Source organism: Parasteatoda tepidariorum, chromosome 8 (genome assembly GCF_982258835.1).
Source record: "Parasteatoda tepidariorum strain Cologne lab strain chromosome 8, Ptep-v5.0, whole genome shotgun sequence".
In the NCBI taxonomy this organism is placed as follows: domain Eukaryota; kingdom Metazoa; phylum Arthropoda; class Arachnida; order Araneae; family Theridiidae; genus Parasteatoda; species Parasteatoda tepidariorum.
The window spans coordinates 45106673-45119602 of NC_141762.1; the positions used below are offsets into that span (position 1 = coordinate 45106673).

Here is a 12930-nt window from a genome sequence, read left to right on the forward strand (position 1 = left end):
CTTTTTTTTAAAAAATATTAAGCGAAGTTCAGAGAAATCTTTTCAGATCGATAGCATATATAATTTCAATTAAAGCTTCGCTTCCTGTTTTAAAGGCAAAAAGATTTCAAAGAAACCTGCTAACACTAAACCCACTTTTTTTTTTTTTTTTGTCTAAGCAATAATACAAACCACCGCTAATATTGCACACAAAAAAAAATTTCTTATTAAAATTAATTTTTATATTTTTTTATAAAAAAAATATTTGCATTATAATATGTGACAAATAAAAAAAAATTTATGAATGGGAAATATAAATGTTTTCATCAATATAGATCTCAGAAAGTTGTATATGACAAATTAATAAAATAAGGTAGTATTTACGAAAAATTATTAAAACTGTTGCAATAAAATAACAATTTAGAGACAAGATTCATATACAAAAAATAAACAATGACTTATCTTTGATGATTTATTTCTTGAGAGCAAATATGTACAATTTATGACTTTTAACATTAAAAACATTTTTTCACCATTACAAAAAGTCTACTGCTTTATGACATATTCTCTTTTCATGAAAATGAATCCAAAGAGAACTTACAAGAGGTATGGATACTAAATTTTTTAATTTAAAAAAATTTATTTCTTTTTACAGCATTGTATAAATTTATATTGTCAATAAAGTATTGTCAATTTATAATACTTTTAAAATATTGAAGTTTATACTTTAAGAGTGTGTGCATAAGTTGCAAATGGACTGCATAGCATCATAACACTAAATTTGAAGACAAAAATAAAACTATAAAAACTATAAATATAAATTAAAAATCTTAAGTGAATAATCAAAACTTCTTGAAACAATAAGCACTCTATATATAAGATTATTTATTTAATACTGTCATCATTATTTAAAAACTAACAATATCTTAAAATATTTTTTTTTTCAAAAAATTGACATTGTAGTCGATAAAAATAGATATTTTTTTATTGATCACAATATTAGGAACTTTAGATTTAAAAAAAAAAAAGAAGAAATTGATTTGCTTACAAAAGGAAAAATATATTCAATAGGAGGTTGTACAATATTGTTGAAATCTTTAACAAAACAACACTTCAATAAATAATGTCCATGCAAGTATTTTGTAAACAAATCCAATATCCATACCTCTTATGTTAAAATGATTTTAAGAAATAAACAGATATACTATAAACAAAAAGAAAAATGATTTTTATGTCAATATAAACCGCAGTAAGAGATAAGCACAAGAAACTTATGCACTCTTAGAAGCTTGGCGCCTAAGTAAAATGTATATTTTGTCCTTGATCCAATCTTTGTTGTAAGGAGCATATGTGTTGGTTGTCTTTTGATATCTAAAAAATACATAAATAAAAATTCAAAGTTAAATCTTTGCATATTAATAATATAAACTCAATAAGCTTAACTAATACTGATAATAAAATACCTACTCTACAATAATAGAAAAGATACTTAGAGTTCTTGACTTTCTTATATTTCTCAAGAAATATTATTTTATAACTTTAACGGTGTTTACATCATGTGATCAACACTTATCAATAAATTTTAAAGCTTTCACATGTTTGAGGGACCAAACAACAAATTACAAATGAAAACAAGTATTTTTTAACACTCCCTAAGACTGAAAATATAGCAATAAGCTTGTAGTTTGTTTCGTTTACTTTGATGTTATTTGCAATAATTGTATAAATTTTTTTAAATTTAGCTAACATTTTTATGGAGATATGGAAAATTTTATGAAAAACTAATCTTTTTGTTGTATGTTTTTTTCCACTATATATAAAATTAAACAATTATTAAACAATAACAAAAGCAATTATTAAGAAGCAATTATTATACAATAACAAAATTATCATTTTAATATAAGCATTTAATACAGTTCTTCCATATTGTGCAGATGCAGGAAAAATATTTCCTTTTTTAATTATTCTGTAGTGAATAGCATCTAATAATGTTCTCAGAAACTAATGAAAAAAGTCCAAAATGAATATCTTGAAAATATGTAATTTTTAGAAGAAAACACTAAATGATAAGAGGTTCTTTAAAAAATTTTATTTTGTACTATTAGACTAGATTTATTATAAATAACAACGGCAATGCTGGGATCATCCCTAATAAAAGTATGTTTTCCTTTACATGTTTTCTTTCCTTATATCATCACATTTACAGGTGATTATTGTGAGGTATTATCATAAATTGTAATATACCCTCATGAGACAAAATTTAACATTCTCTTTCCTTATTCTCTGATATTAGATTATAATAATCTAGTATTTGATCTATATTTCAGCATTAGAACCAAAATATGCTGAAACATAGACCAAAGCTACCAGACAATTGGATAGTGTAACATCGGGTTACCTAATTACAATCTGTACACTTTCCCTCCTTAGGACGAACCACATTAAAATTTTTAGCCTCCCAGTCACTTTGCACCTGTTTGTTGGCCTCTTTTATCAATAGGTACGAGTTTGTCAGTGTTTCAGTTCTAGTTGTAACATGGTTCTTCTCCGGCTCTTTCCAATAAAAATCTGGTTGAAATCTTAAATTGGTTAAAAATATAGACTAAAAACTAAAATTTGCTGGTAAAAATAAGCTAGAGTATAAAAATCAAGACGTTCTCGCGTAGACGCCATTCACACATCGACCAGCCTTAACTAACAATACAAATTTTTTTTAATTTGACTCCCGCCCCAATCTAGGGATTTTATGATGGATGTTCATGACTACAAACAGTTCCGACACTCATGATTTCCCCTTTAAATAAAGAACAAGCCTTTTTTGTGCATATTACTTCTAAAAAGTACAAGATGCTACAATTTTTTCCAATCATGTGACGAATGATCAGCGAATTAGCAGAGTTTTCAAGGAGGGGTTCATTATTCATTCCAACTAGCCTGAAAAACATCATGATGTTCCAGCACTACTCCCCTGCATTGCATGAGTGTTTGATCTCCAACAGATTTGCTGCTATGATGAATTAAAAATTTCTTTTCTGATAGCCTCATCATACCATTCAGGTTGGGTTTTTTTTTTTTTTGGTTTCTAATAACGAGAAGGATTTTTTGTGTCCACAGTTATTTTCTCTTCCAACTTTAATGTGCCGACCACAAGAATGTTTACTAACATAGACCATTCCATTAGGATTTTCACCAGTCTTTAGAACAAAACCAGCCTTTTCCATTTGCAGGAATCAAAGAACTATTTTTTTATGAATCAAAAATATTGTAATTGTGTAAAAAAATCTTTATCATAAATATTAAAACCATTATAAATGTCTTGAACTTTTTTCACGGTCTACATTATTTATGACACTTTAAATATGGAATGCTTAGTTTATGGTATTCACAACTAATTAATAACAATAATAATTTTCTAATTTCATTTATAACACAGATAGTACTCAGACTTCAAACTTATAAGACCTAACTTATTGAAAGCAGTAATATACACTCAATAGTTGAATAAAGATAAATGTTTTTTTTTTTACATGTAATCTGTATATTCATAGAAATATTCTAAACTTATTCTAAACAAGCAAAGAAATTTAATCTTATTTGCTTTTCAAATAAATAATGAGTTTAAATCAAGAAAGTCTGTTTAAATTAAAATATATCATACTAATGAGGCTATATGACATGGTAGATATGATGCTACCGATACATGTTCCGTAGGTATTTCAAATCAAAATTTAACATGATATTCTAACCAAATATCTTCTTGTTTGTTTATCAAGAAATTAAAAAATGCTTTAACACTGATGATTAGCACTTACTTTTTTTTTAAAAAATATATATAGATAAATGATGCACGCTGGATTGAATTTCATTTCAAATTGGGTTGGATAATAATTTCACTTATGTTCATTTGTATATTTTGCAACACAAATAGTTTAAAAATAAATATTACAAGTGATAAGAAATTGGTTAAATTTATTACAATTATCTGCATTTTGATTGATTTTAACTTGAATAAAAGAAAATGATTACAATAAAAAAAAAAAAAAAGTTCGGGAAATTTATCCAAATATTGTCACTTCTGTTGTCCATCATGTCACATAACCATCACCCCATTATGCTAAGTTTTGACTCATTATGCCTACCAAGAGTTAGAATAAAATGACATCAACATTTTTTTTCTTAAATTATATTTTCTTAATCGAAATTCATTCATTAAACTGAATTCACCAAACCATTGAGATGTAACTTACTAAGTTCATTTAATGAGTTTTTTATAATTCAATTTTTAATACAATTAAGACATTTTTGTTGGCAATGGTAAAAAGAAATTCAGTCTTTTATCCAAGGCTATGTTTCTAAACAACCAAAATAAATTAATGTAACTATTGATTTGGCAATTATCTTCAAACAGCAAAACAAACAACAGGTCAAACAGCATGCTGTTTGACTAAATTAAAATAAAATATAAGCTGGAAATACTTACACTAAACAACACAGATCAGTTAGTTGATCGACAAATTCAAACAGCTGACGAATATCATAGGTGATTGATGCAGATTCAGGATTTTGCCTTTTTAAATGTTCTTCATACATGTGGCATACTCCTAGATATAAAAAATAAATATATATAAAATGCAGGCAAATATAATTTTTATATTTCAGTTTCAATTATGTTGACATTGTCGAAAAATTTGTGAATGAAAAACTATTATCATACCTTCCATACATTCGTTTACAGAATCATAATCTGAATAACTCCTAGTTTCAGGTTTGCCAGGTTGGGCCAACAGTATGGTATGAGACTGAAATAATCAAATATTTGACTTTAACAGGAAACTTTAAAACTAAACAATTTAAACTAGACATGACAATTTTAAATAAAAGTTGCTTAAGTCAACAGAGTTAGCTACTTTGAATACAGCACCTTGTTAAAATGTCCAGACAAATACATCACTCTTTCTATCTTTGACGGAGATGGGACACATTTGTCTAATTTATATACATATTTTAGCATTTAGATCTTCAAACACATAGGGACATACATCCAACTGCTAACAAAAAATAAATAACACAGTTCATTCTAGTCCTTAATACGGACAGGAAGCTAGGAACTGAAAAGGGCACTAAATATATCCTTGAAATAAAGGGTAACCGTCAGAAAAAAATAACAGAAATGTCAATTCAAGAAATTTCGTAGTTCTTAAGAGACCAAACATATTCAAAATTATAAATTTTTTCTCATAAGCAACCTTGATTTTAAAGTGAAACCTTAAAGAAAAAAAAAATTTCAGGCAAATTTGCGCACTTAATACATTTGTCTTATAATAAACTTTGAAAATATTGCAGGTTGTAAGAATATCCTATTAAATAGATTGGGATTTTAAAAAAGATCTAGAAATGGCAGAAAAAATAAAAATTGTAACAGCTGCCAAAAAAAGTTTAACCGAAAACAATGTGTATTTTCGATGGATTTGTTACTAATTGTGTGCATCCAAAAATGATTACTAAACTACGAAACTCTGCATTATTCACATTGCATTTAAAATATAAAAAGAGGAAAAATTACATGAAAATGGTTGGAAAACCATAGACATTGATTTACGATAGAATAGTGACGAATAAAGCAGGTTGAAAAATGATACTTTAAATTAGAAATATATATGCTGTACTATTGTATAAAAAACTCAGATAAACAATTAGAAAATAATGTAGCATCTTTTGCAATCATGCACATCAAAAAGTGATTTACAAATAAATCATTTGTAATATTTTTGCCCCCTAAATCCGCATGTCGACAAAACATATATATATATAGGAAGCAGAAAATCCATGACGAGAGAGCTGATAAAATGATAATAACAGCCAAAAAGACTTTCAGCAAACAATATTAAAGTATGGTAAAATTGCCATGAATCAAGTATGACTAAAAAAGTAAACTCAAAATAGAAATTATGTCATATTAGCATTATATTAAAAATAAGTTCTAAAAAAAATATTAAAATAAGCAAAAAAAGACAAATGGCTGTTCAGAAAACCACATGTATTTACATGGAAATCAGTATCAACAAACTATTTTTCTAAGTATAGATAAATATATCAGGGGTTCGTAAGCAGGTTCAAACAGTAGACATTTCAGAAAATTTTCACTCAAGGGCCAACCTGCTATGCAAATCCTGTCTTCAATAAAACCAGTCAATAAATAATTCAAACTCTCACGTTTATATTAGTAGTTTTTTTTAGGAAGATTTCCGTATCGGTATCTATGTTAAAAGAAACACCTAGTTTTGGTGACATTCGGGCAGTGGTCCTTAAAAAACTAAAGGGGGGGGGGAACTCACAGAAGGAAGCAAATTGGAAATAATAACTGTTAGCCACCCCCTGGAAAAACACTATATTTTTTTTTAATTTTTGTAAGTTAATAAACCTTTCAGTGCTTTGGCGAATATAGGAAGCAGAAGCAAAGTGATGTCGATACAGAAATATCCTCATTTTCTGTATTTATTACAAGTTCAAGAACTGGGTAGATGCACCATCTGGGAGAATTCTGCATCAAGATCTGTGGCAGAATAATTGCCCTTGGCAACTTCCTAGCAGTGGAGCGCAAGAAACTAAGAAAAAACGTCACAGAAAGGGACCAACTCAAAGGATATAACTCGTAGCCACCCACTCAACACATTTTTTTAGGGGGAGGGGGTTCTAAACTGCAAGTTTAAAATCTATTTGGCCCCTAGGGGATTGTAGATGGCGCAACAAATCACGATACGGAAATAACCCTGCACAATCAAGAACTGAGATAAGAACTTCCCGCAAGAGTTTGCTGAGATGACTTTAAACGTTAAAATTTTCTTTATTGATCTAATAAGACCAAACTGAGAAACTGTTTATAAAGATAATAATGAAACTAAGTTGCATAATTTTCGGAAAAACCCAGTTTACCATATGGAACTTTCCTGACACCATAGTAAGGTAATTCAATCAAAATTATAGGAGAATTGTCAGAGGTTTGACTTGTTTTTAACAAGTTGAAAATTTACAAAATGTGCTGTAAAATGACGAATACAGAGGAAAACGCTTAACACGCTAAATAATAAAACCACTAAATATACTTTTAACTCATAAGGCATATCGATCTATAACATTTTTCCTCATTCTCCTTTTCAACGATGTATGCCAAATTTAAGTATTTGCATGCGTTTTTTGCCAAAATTAATGTAAATTTTTATTAATGCTTCTATGCTGCCACATTTAAATATTAAATGAACAATGTAACTATTTTTAAAACATTCTCAACATATTTGTAGATAAAAAAGTAATCTAAATACTTCAAATATTTCAGCATTATGAAAATGATTTTTCGTCCTAAGCACTGATAACTCAAATTTATGAAAGTAAAAGTTTTGGATTTTCATAATTACTCTTTTTTCTAAAATACATTACCATTTCTTAAATTTGAAGAATTTTTTTTTCGACAGTTGTAAAATTAAAAAGGAGACAAATTTCGGTCCTGACAGCACAACAAATAAATAAACAAAGCAACTGATGTTGCCAATAATTTTGAAAAACTTTATGGCTTGTTAAGGCTTAATTCTATTGCAGCTTAAAACTTCTCAAAGCTGAATTTTAATTGGACATTTTGATGTAAACACGAGATTGATTGGTTAAATGGAATAATGCATATTATAACCTCTCTTTTACATAACAACCCCTGTTCCTGAAAAAGAAGAAAAATACGAGTTATAGATCTAAAAATTTATTTTCGATGGTTCTCAAATTAAAATTTCAGCTGATTTTCTGCAAAAAATAAATAGTGTTTTAATTTTTTTTATCACTTTTATGTTTTCAGGATTTGGTATCTGGTTACGGCAATGAGTCGAGGATGAGAGTGAGAGAAAAATTGACATTTAAACTTCAAAATAATAATGAATTAAGGCAATTTTTATACAAAATTTAGAAGTAAATGATTTAAAATACTAAAATATGACTTCTCTATCTATCGATATTGAACCAAACTGTTCAATCAGTAGCATGATTGAGAGATCTGCTTCTGCTCCATCCTCTCCGAATGAGCGATCTGTTCTGAGAGAGATAGCTAATATAAACAATCTTGCCAAAGTTAGAAGAGTGACTTTTCCTGATGATGAAACGATTGTTACGGGATATTTTGAAGCACCTGATCCATGGAGTGTGGGTCAGTTCTTCAAATGCTTCATTATATTTACTGAAAATTTTAATTAGTTGCATTTTATGTGGTTTTTAAAATTTTGGGTATCTATTTTAACTGCAATGTTGCTCAGTTTATTCTTAAAAGAAATTCTCGATTTGGAACCTAGTTAAAAAGTACCTCACACTCTAATATTTGATCTATCTTATTTTCTTCAATGATACACTGTGAAAAGATGTTATATCATATAAGGTTCCATAAGAAATGTTAAGTCTATAATTAATACTTTCATTAAAGTGATCCTCATAATATTATAGTGAAGTTTTGTTTAATTTTAATGCATACCACTAAGCTAATTGTAGATTTAAATATAATAATAGGTTTTATTGAGTATTGTAATAGTTCTTTAGCTAGAGCTTTTATTTACTCAATTTATGCGATAAAGTAAAATTTTAAGTATGTTGAGTCAGGCATTAAGCTCTTTCAGACTTGTATTTTAATCATATTGGATCAACAATAAGATAAAAACAAATATTAATAAAAGTATATTTTGTAGAATTATACGCTAAAATCTACGTTATGTGAGGCGTTACAATCTGCCAGACTTATATTTTAATCATATTGTAACAACAATAAGGTTAGAACAATGGTTTAGAAAAATATTTTTTGTGGAATTTCAGGCTAAAAACCTAGGCTCTCAAAAGCTTATTTTTGATATAGTTATAACAGCACATTTCATCGCTTTGAAACTAAACCTTAGTAACTCGAAAAATGAGATATTTGGGTCATTTTGTGTAAAACAAATCACCCTTTTAGAGAAACAATGTGTTAGCTTCATAAGTTCCATAAAATTAATTTAGAGAGCAGATAAATCGTTATCGCATCGTTTCGATTCGCCTTCTTGAAAAGTTAGAAACGCTCTCCTGAAAAACTTGCCTTTTTGAGTTACCACAGTTTAGTTTCAAATCGACGATTTGCATAATATTCCGCACATGTAAATCTTCCTAAAAAATATTCTTGCTATTATACTTAGCTGCGTTATGAAATTTAACATAAATTGGGCAATGACATGTAGAAAACTAAGCAAAATAATTTTTAAAAAAATCCAGAATGGGGCAAACTTATTTCCACTGGAAATTTTAACGCAAGGCCAATAACAGAAGTCATCGTGAGTATGAGATAATATTTTGGGGAGAGAGAAATTTTTTAATTTGAAAATTAAATTCTAAATTTAACAAATCATAACCTATATTTTTTTTTAATCAAATCATCCTTTCACTGTTCAATTTTTCAACTCTTATAATTGAAGGAATAAAATTTTTTTACAATTTTGAATTTTCTAATAGAATCCTCACCTACTGAGAAAAGAACAGTTTCTAATAAATGACAGTTTATTTACTATAGCTCAATTACAACGTATTCAACTAAATAGAAGGATCTAATTATGTTAAATGTCAGATGAAATTTTTCAGATTTCTAAAGACTAAAATTTTTTAAGAGGTCATGGTGCGACCTCTCATCATAACAATTCTATACCAAAATTAAGCAGTGAGACTTAGCAATTTCATTCAATAGCAATTCTTAGCATTAGCAATTGGTTCGGAAATCAAATCTCTATTTTGTTTTGATCAGATTTTTGGTAAATAAATTAGCAAAATTAATACCTAATAGAAAATTCAAATAAATCTTGTAGTGCATTAAAAAGAATGCAAAATTTTATAATTCCCAAAATGGAAATCAGATTATTCTATATTAATTCAAGGAGGTTGAAATACATTGTTTGCCTGAAAATGCATTTGAAGATTTGTTATCTGCTATAAATTACGAAGCTCTATATAAATGACTGCAAGTCTGTAAAAAGTTTAATTTTAAAAAAAATTTTGAATACATTTGTAACACAGAATAAAATGGGAGAAAAGAAAAAAAATTATTTTAGTAAAAACTCGCAGTGGCATCCCATTTAATAATGTTACTTTTTTTATTTCATTTATAAACATTATTAAATGGGGTAAAATTATTGATTAAAAAAAAGATCAATTCCAACACACTCTAATCAACTTATTAATTTTTCAATATGGTAACCATGAAGTCTTATTTTCCCTCTGTGTTGAAAAATATTAAAATTATGTTGTGTATTCCTAGGTTTGATTTTTTATTTTTTTTTTCAATTATAGGTATATTTTGTTCTAACAATTAAGATATTAACAAAATGTCCTAACATAAAATTATTTTTTTGTTTGTTTTGTAAACAAAATTATACTTTTTTATTAATTTTAAAGAAGAAAAAATGCAATGATGAATGAGAAGCAACCACTATGTTTGGTTAGTGGGGCGAGAAAGGGTCAGAACTTTCTAGTTTCTTAAAAAAATCTTCTTTCCCCTCTGATATTTTTTTTAAAATTAAATTATCTGGTTTATAATTTTTTTTTATGCCTGCTTATTGTATGTCTGTCAGTATTTCTAGGAACTTCGGATTAATTTTGAATTCATTAAATATTTAATTAAATTCTCAGCAAAAAATATTCACCTAAGTTCTGTTCATAATCATGTGAGATTTACCACTGAAAAATTTTACACAGAGGGAAAATATTCTTAAATTGTTTGTTGGAACAATTATTTTCTTTTTCCCATGTTGAATTAAGATAATGACCTCAAAAATCCTCCATTCCTTGTGTTTCCCTCAACATATAAAATATAATCTTGCTATAAAATGGTAGGAATAAAACATAGGAATATAATATATATTCAATGTTTTTTTTTTTAAAGAAATTTTTTTTAGAAACCATCTTCGAATTACCTTGTTAAAATTGTAAAAAAAGTTAAAATAATATAGAACAATAGTTTTTCATTAAATATTCAATTAATAAGTTTAGAATGTGTACATTACATGAGTGATTCTGCTATTTTTTGGGTGCCAAACTACAGGTCCTCAAGACCAAGCACTTCCAAATTTCCGGCCTTTTTTTTTTACTAAAAGTTGGTCCCGATTTAATATAATATAATTTTTTTCAAATTTCTCAAAAGTTACAACATTTCTAAGTTTTTTCTTAAAAAAACTAAAAATAACCTGAAGAAATGTAGTCTCCAAGGTGAAAAGGCAAAAAATCATCTTTTCTATTAAGCTGGTGATAAATTTTCTACCTTATTATCCATTTATCAATATGCACATTTAAATGAATCCCTTATCTCTTTTATTGATAAAATTGAAAAAAGGGTTGAAATCAAAATTTTCATTTGAAACTGATCTGGCACTTGAATTAAGAAAAAGATAAGCAGCTATGTAATTTGATACGCAGAAATATTTCCATTTTCACCTTCCATTTTTATTACAGAAATAAATATTTTTCTTTTAAAGTTTAGTATAATTCTGCTGGCATAAATCTGATGGTGCACTAATTTTTTTTCTCAATGAAAAATTAGATATCTTTTTACCACGTTTATATCAACTTGCCTTCGTGTATGTCTGTGCGGGTGGAATTTTGTAATCGATTTTAAACTAACTTCCCAACTAGCTACGGACTTCAAGTTTGGCACATAGTTCAGAATTAGATGACAATGCATGAAAATGAAGAGAAAAAAGACATACAAAGTAAATTAAAATTAAAGAAAATTTTTTATTTTCGCAATTGTCTTTTGTTGTTGATTCGATTATTTCAAATTAGTGTCACATGTCAGTTGAAAATTTTTGTGTACAGTGAGTGAGAAAAATTGAGGTTTTGAAAGTGAGTACAAAAAAAAAATAAAAATTATACTTTTTAAAACCATGTTTTTGTAGTGGAGAATAATAATTAAGAAAACAAAAATTTGAAAAACGAAAAACGTGGGGAGCATGAACTACATAACAGTACATATACACATACACCTTTTCTTACTCATACACATGCACAACCACATACACATGCATAGACACAAACATATTACACATCCACATTCAGATACAATTACAGATATACATACACATATTCTCTTGAGCACACATACTGTTACGTATTATGTATTTCATGCGCCCCACGATTTTCTTTTTTCAAATTTTTGTTTTTTTAATTATTATTCTCCACTACAAAAACGTGGTTTTTAAAAATATTATTTTGATTTTGATTTTTTTTACTGTTTTATGCATATCTTTTTTTTTTTAAATAAAAACCAGCCATTCTTGCATTTTTTGTAATTATATTATTTTATAACATAGAAGGCCCAGAATCAACTGACAATATTGTTGCTTCATATAGAGCTGCTTGCTGGAAACAAGGAGTTAAACCATTACAAAAAGTCTTGCTACAATTACAAGTAAATTCATATTTTTCTATAATTTTGTTATTTCTTTACAGAGTTTTGTCTCAATATATTTTAATAAATATCATAAATGATCTACAATTCTCAAAGGATAGCAGTTTATTCATTTCATTATTTCCTATTTATAAACCTTTTAGTTAAATTCATGTTCTGATATCAAATACACTTTATAAAACTTGGTAAGTTGTTTAAAATGATAAAATTAAATGAGAACTTAGGTCATATACTCAGTTATTAAATTTTCTAAAGTATTGAGCCTGTTTACACAGTAATCACATTTTTCTAAATCTTGATGGCTTAGGCTGGGATAATTACTTTTTCTTAATGCAGTAATGATTACTTAAAAATTATTTGTTCAACTCATTTAAAATTACTGCTTGTAAATTGCAAATTATTGATTACAAGTTGTTTTATCACAGCTTTCAGTTGTACATTTTTTTTTCATAAAAATTTACAGGTGTAAACTATGAGCAATTGCTTATTATTAATAATAATTTGTA

The 12930-nt window shown here is 27.3% G+C and overlaps 2 protein-coding genes across 2 annotated transcripts in view; one reads left to right on the forward strand and one right to left on the reverse strand.

Moving 5' to 3' along the window:
• Positions 1–437: 437 nt before the first annotated feature.
• Positions 438–7533, reverse strand: LOC107449146 (enhancer of rudimentary homolog). The gene is made up of 4 exons (XM_016064586.4): positions 7414–7533; positions 4694–4778; positions 4460–4580; positions 438–1350 (listed from the first exon to the last, which is right to left on the reverse strand). Exons 1-4 carry the CDS (start codon positions 7414–7416, stop codon positions 1251–1253), a joined length of 309 nt encoding a protein of 102 aa, XP_015920072.1. The 5' UTR covers positions 7417–7533; the 3' UTR covers positions 438–1250.
• A 115-nt stretch (positions 7534–7648) lies between these two features.
• The window catches only part of LOC107449145 (uncharacterized), a 30107-nt gene continuing 24825 nt past the window's right edge, over positions 7649–12930 (forward strand). The window contains exons 1-2 of the mRNA XM_016064585.4: positions 7649–8164; positions 12327–12424. Coding sequence (XP_015920071.1) covers positions 7954–8164; positions 12327–12424 — 309 coding nt within the window. The 5' untranslated portion in view covers positions 7649–7953. The remainder of the gene's footprint in view (positions 8165–12326; positions 12425–12930) is intronic.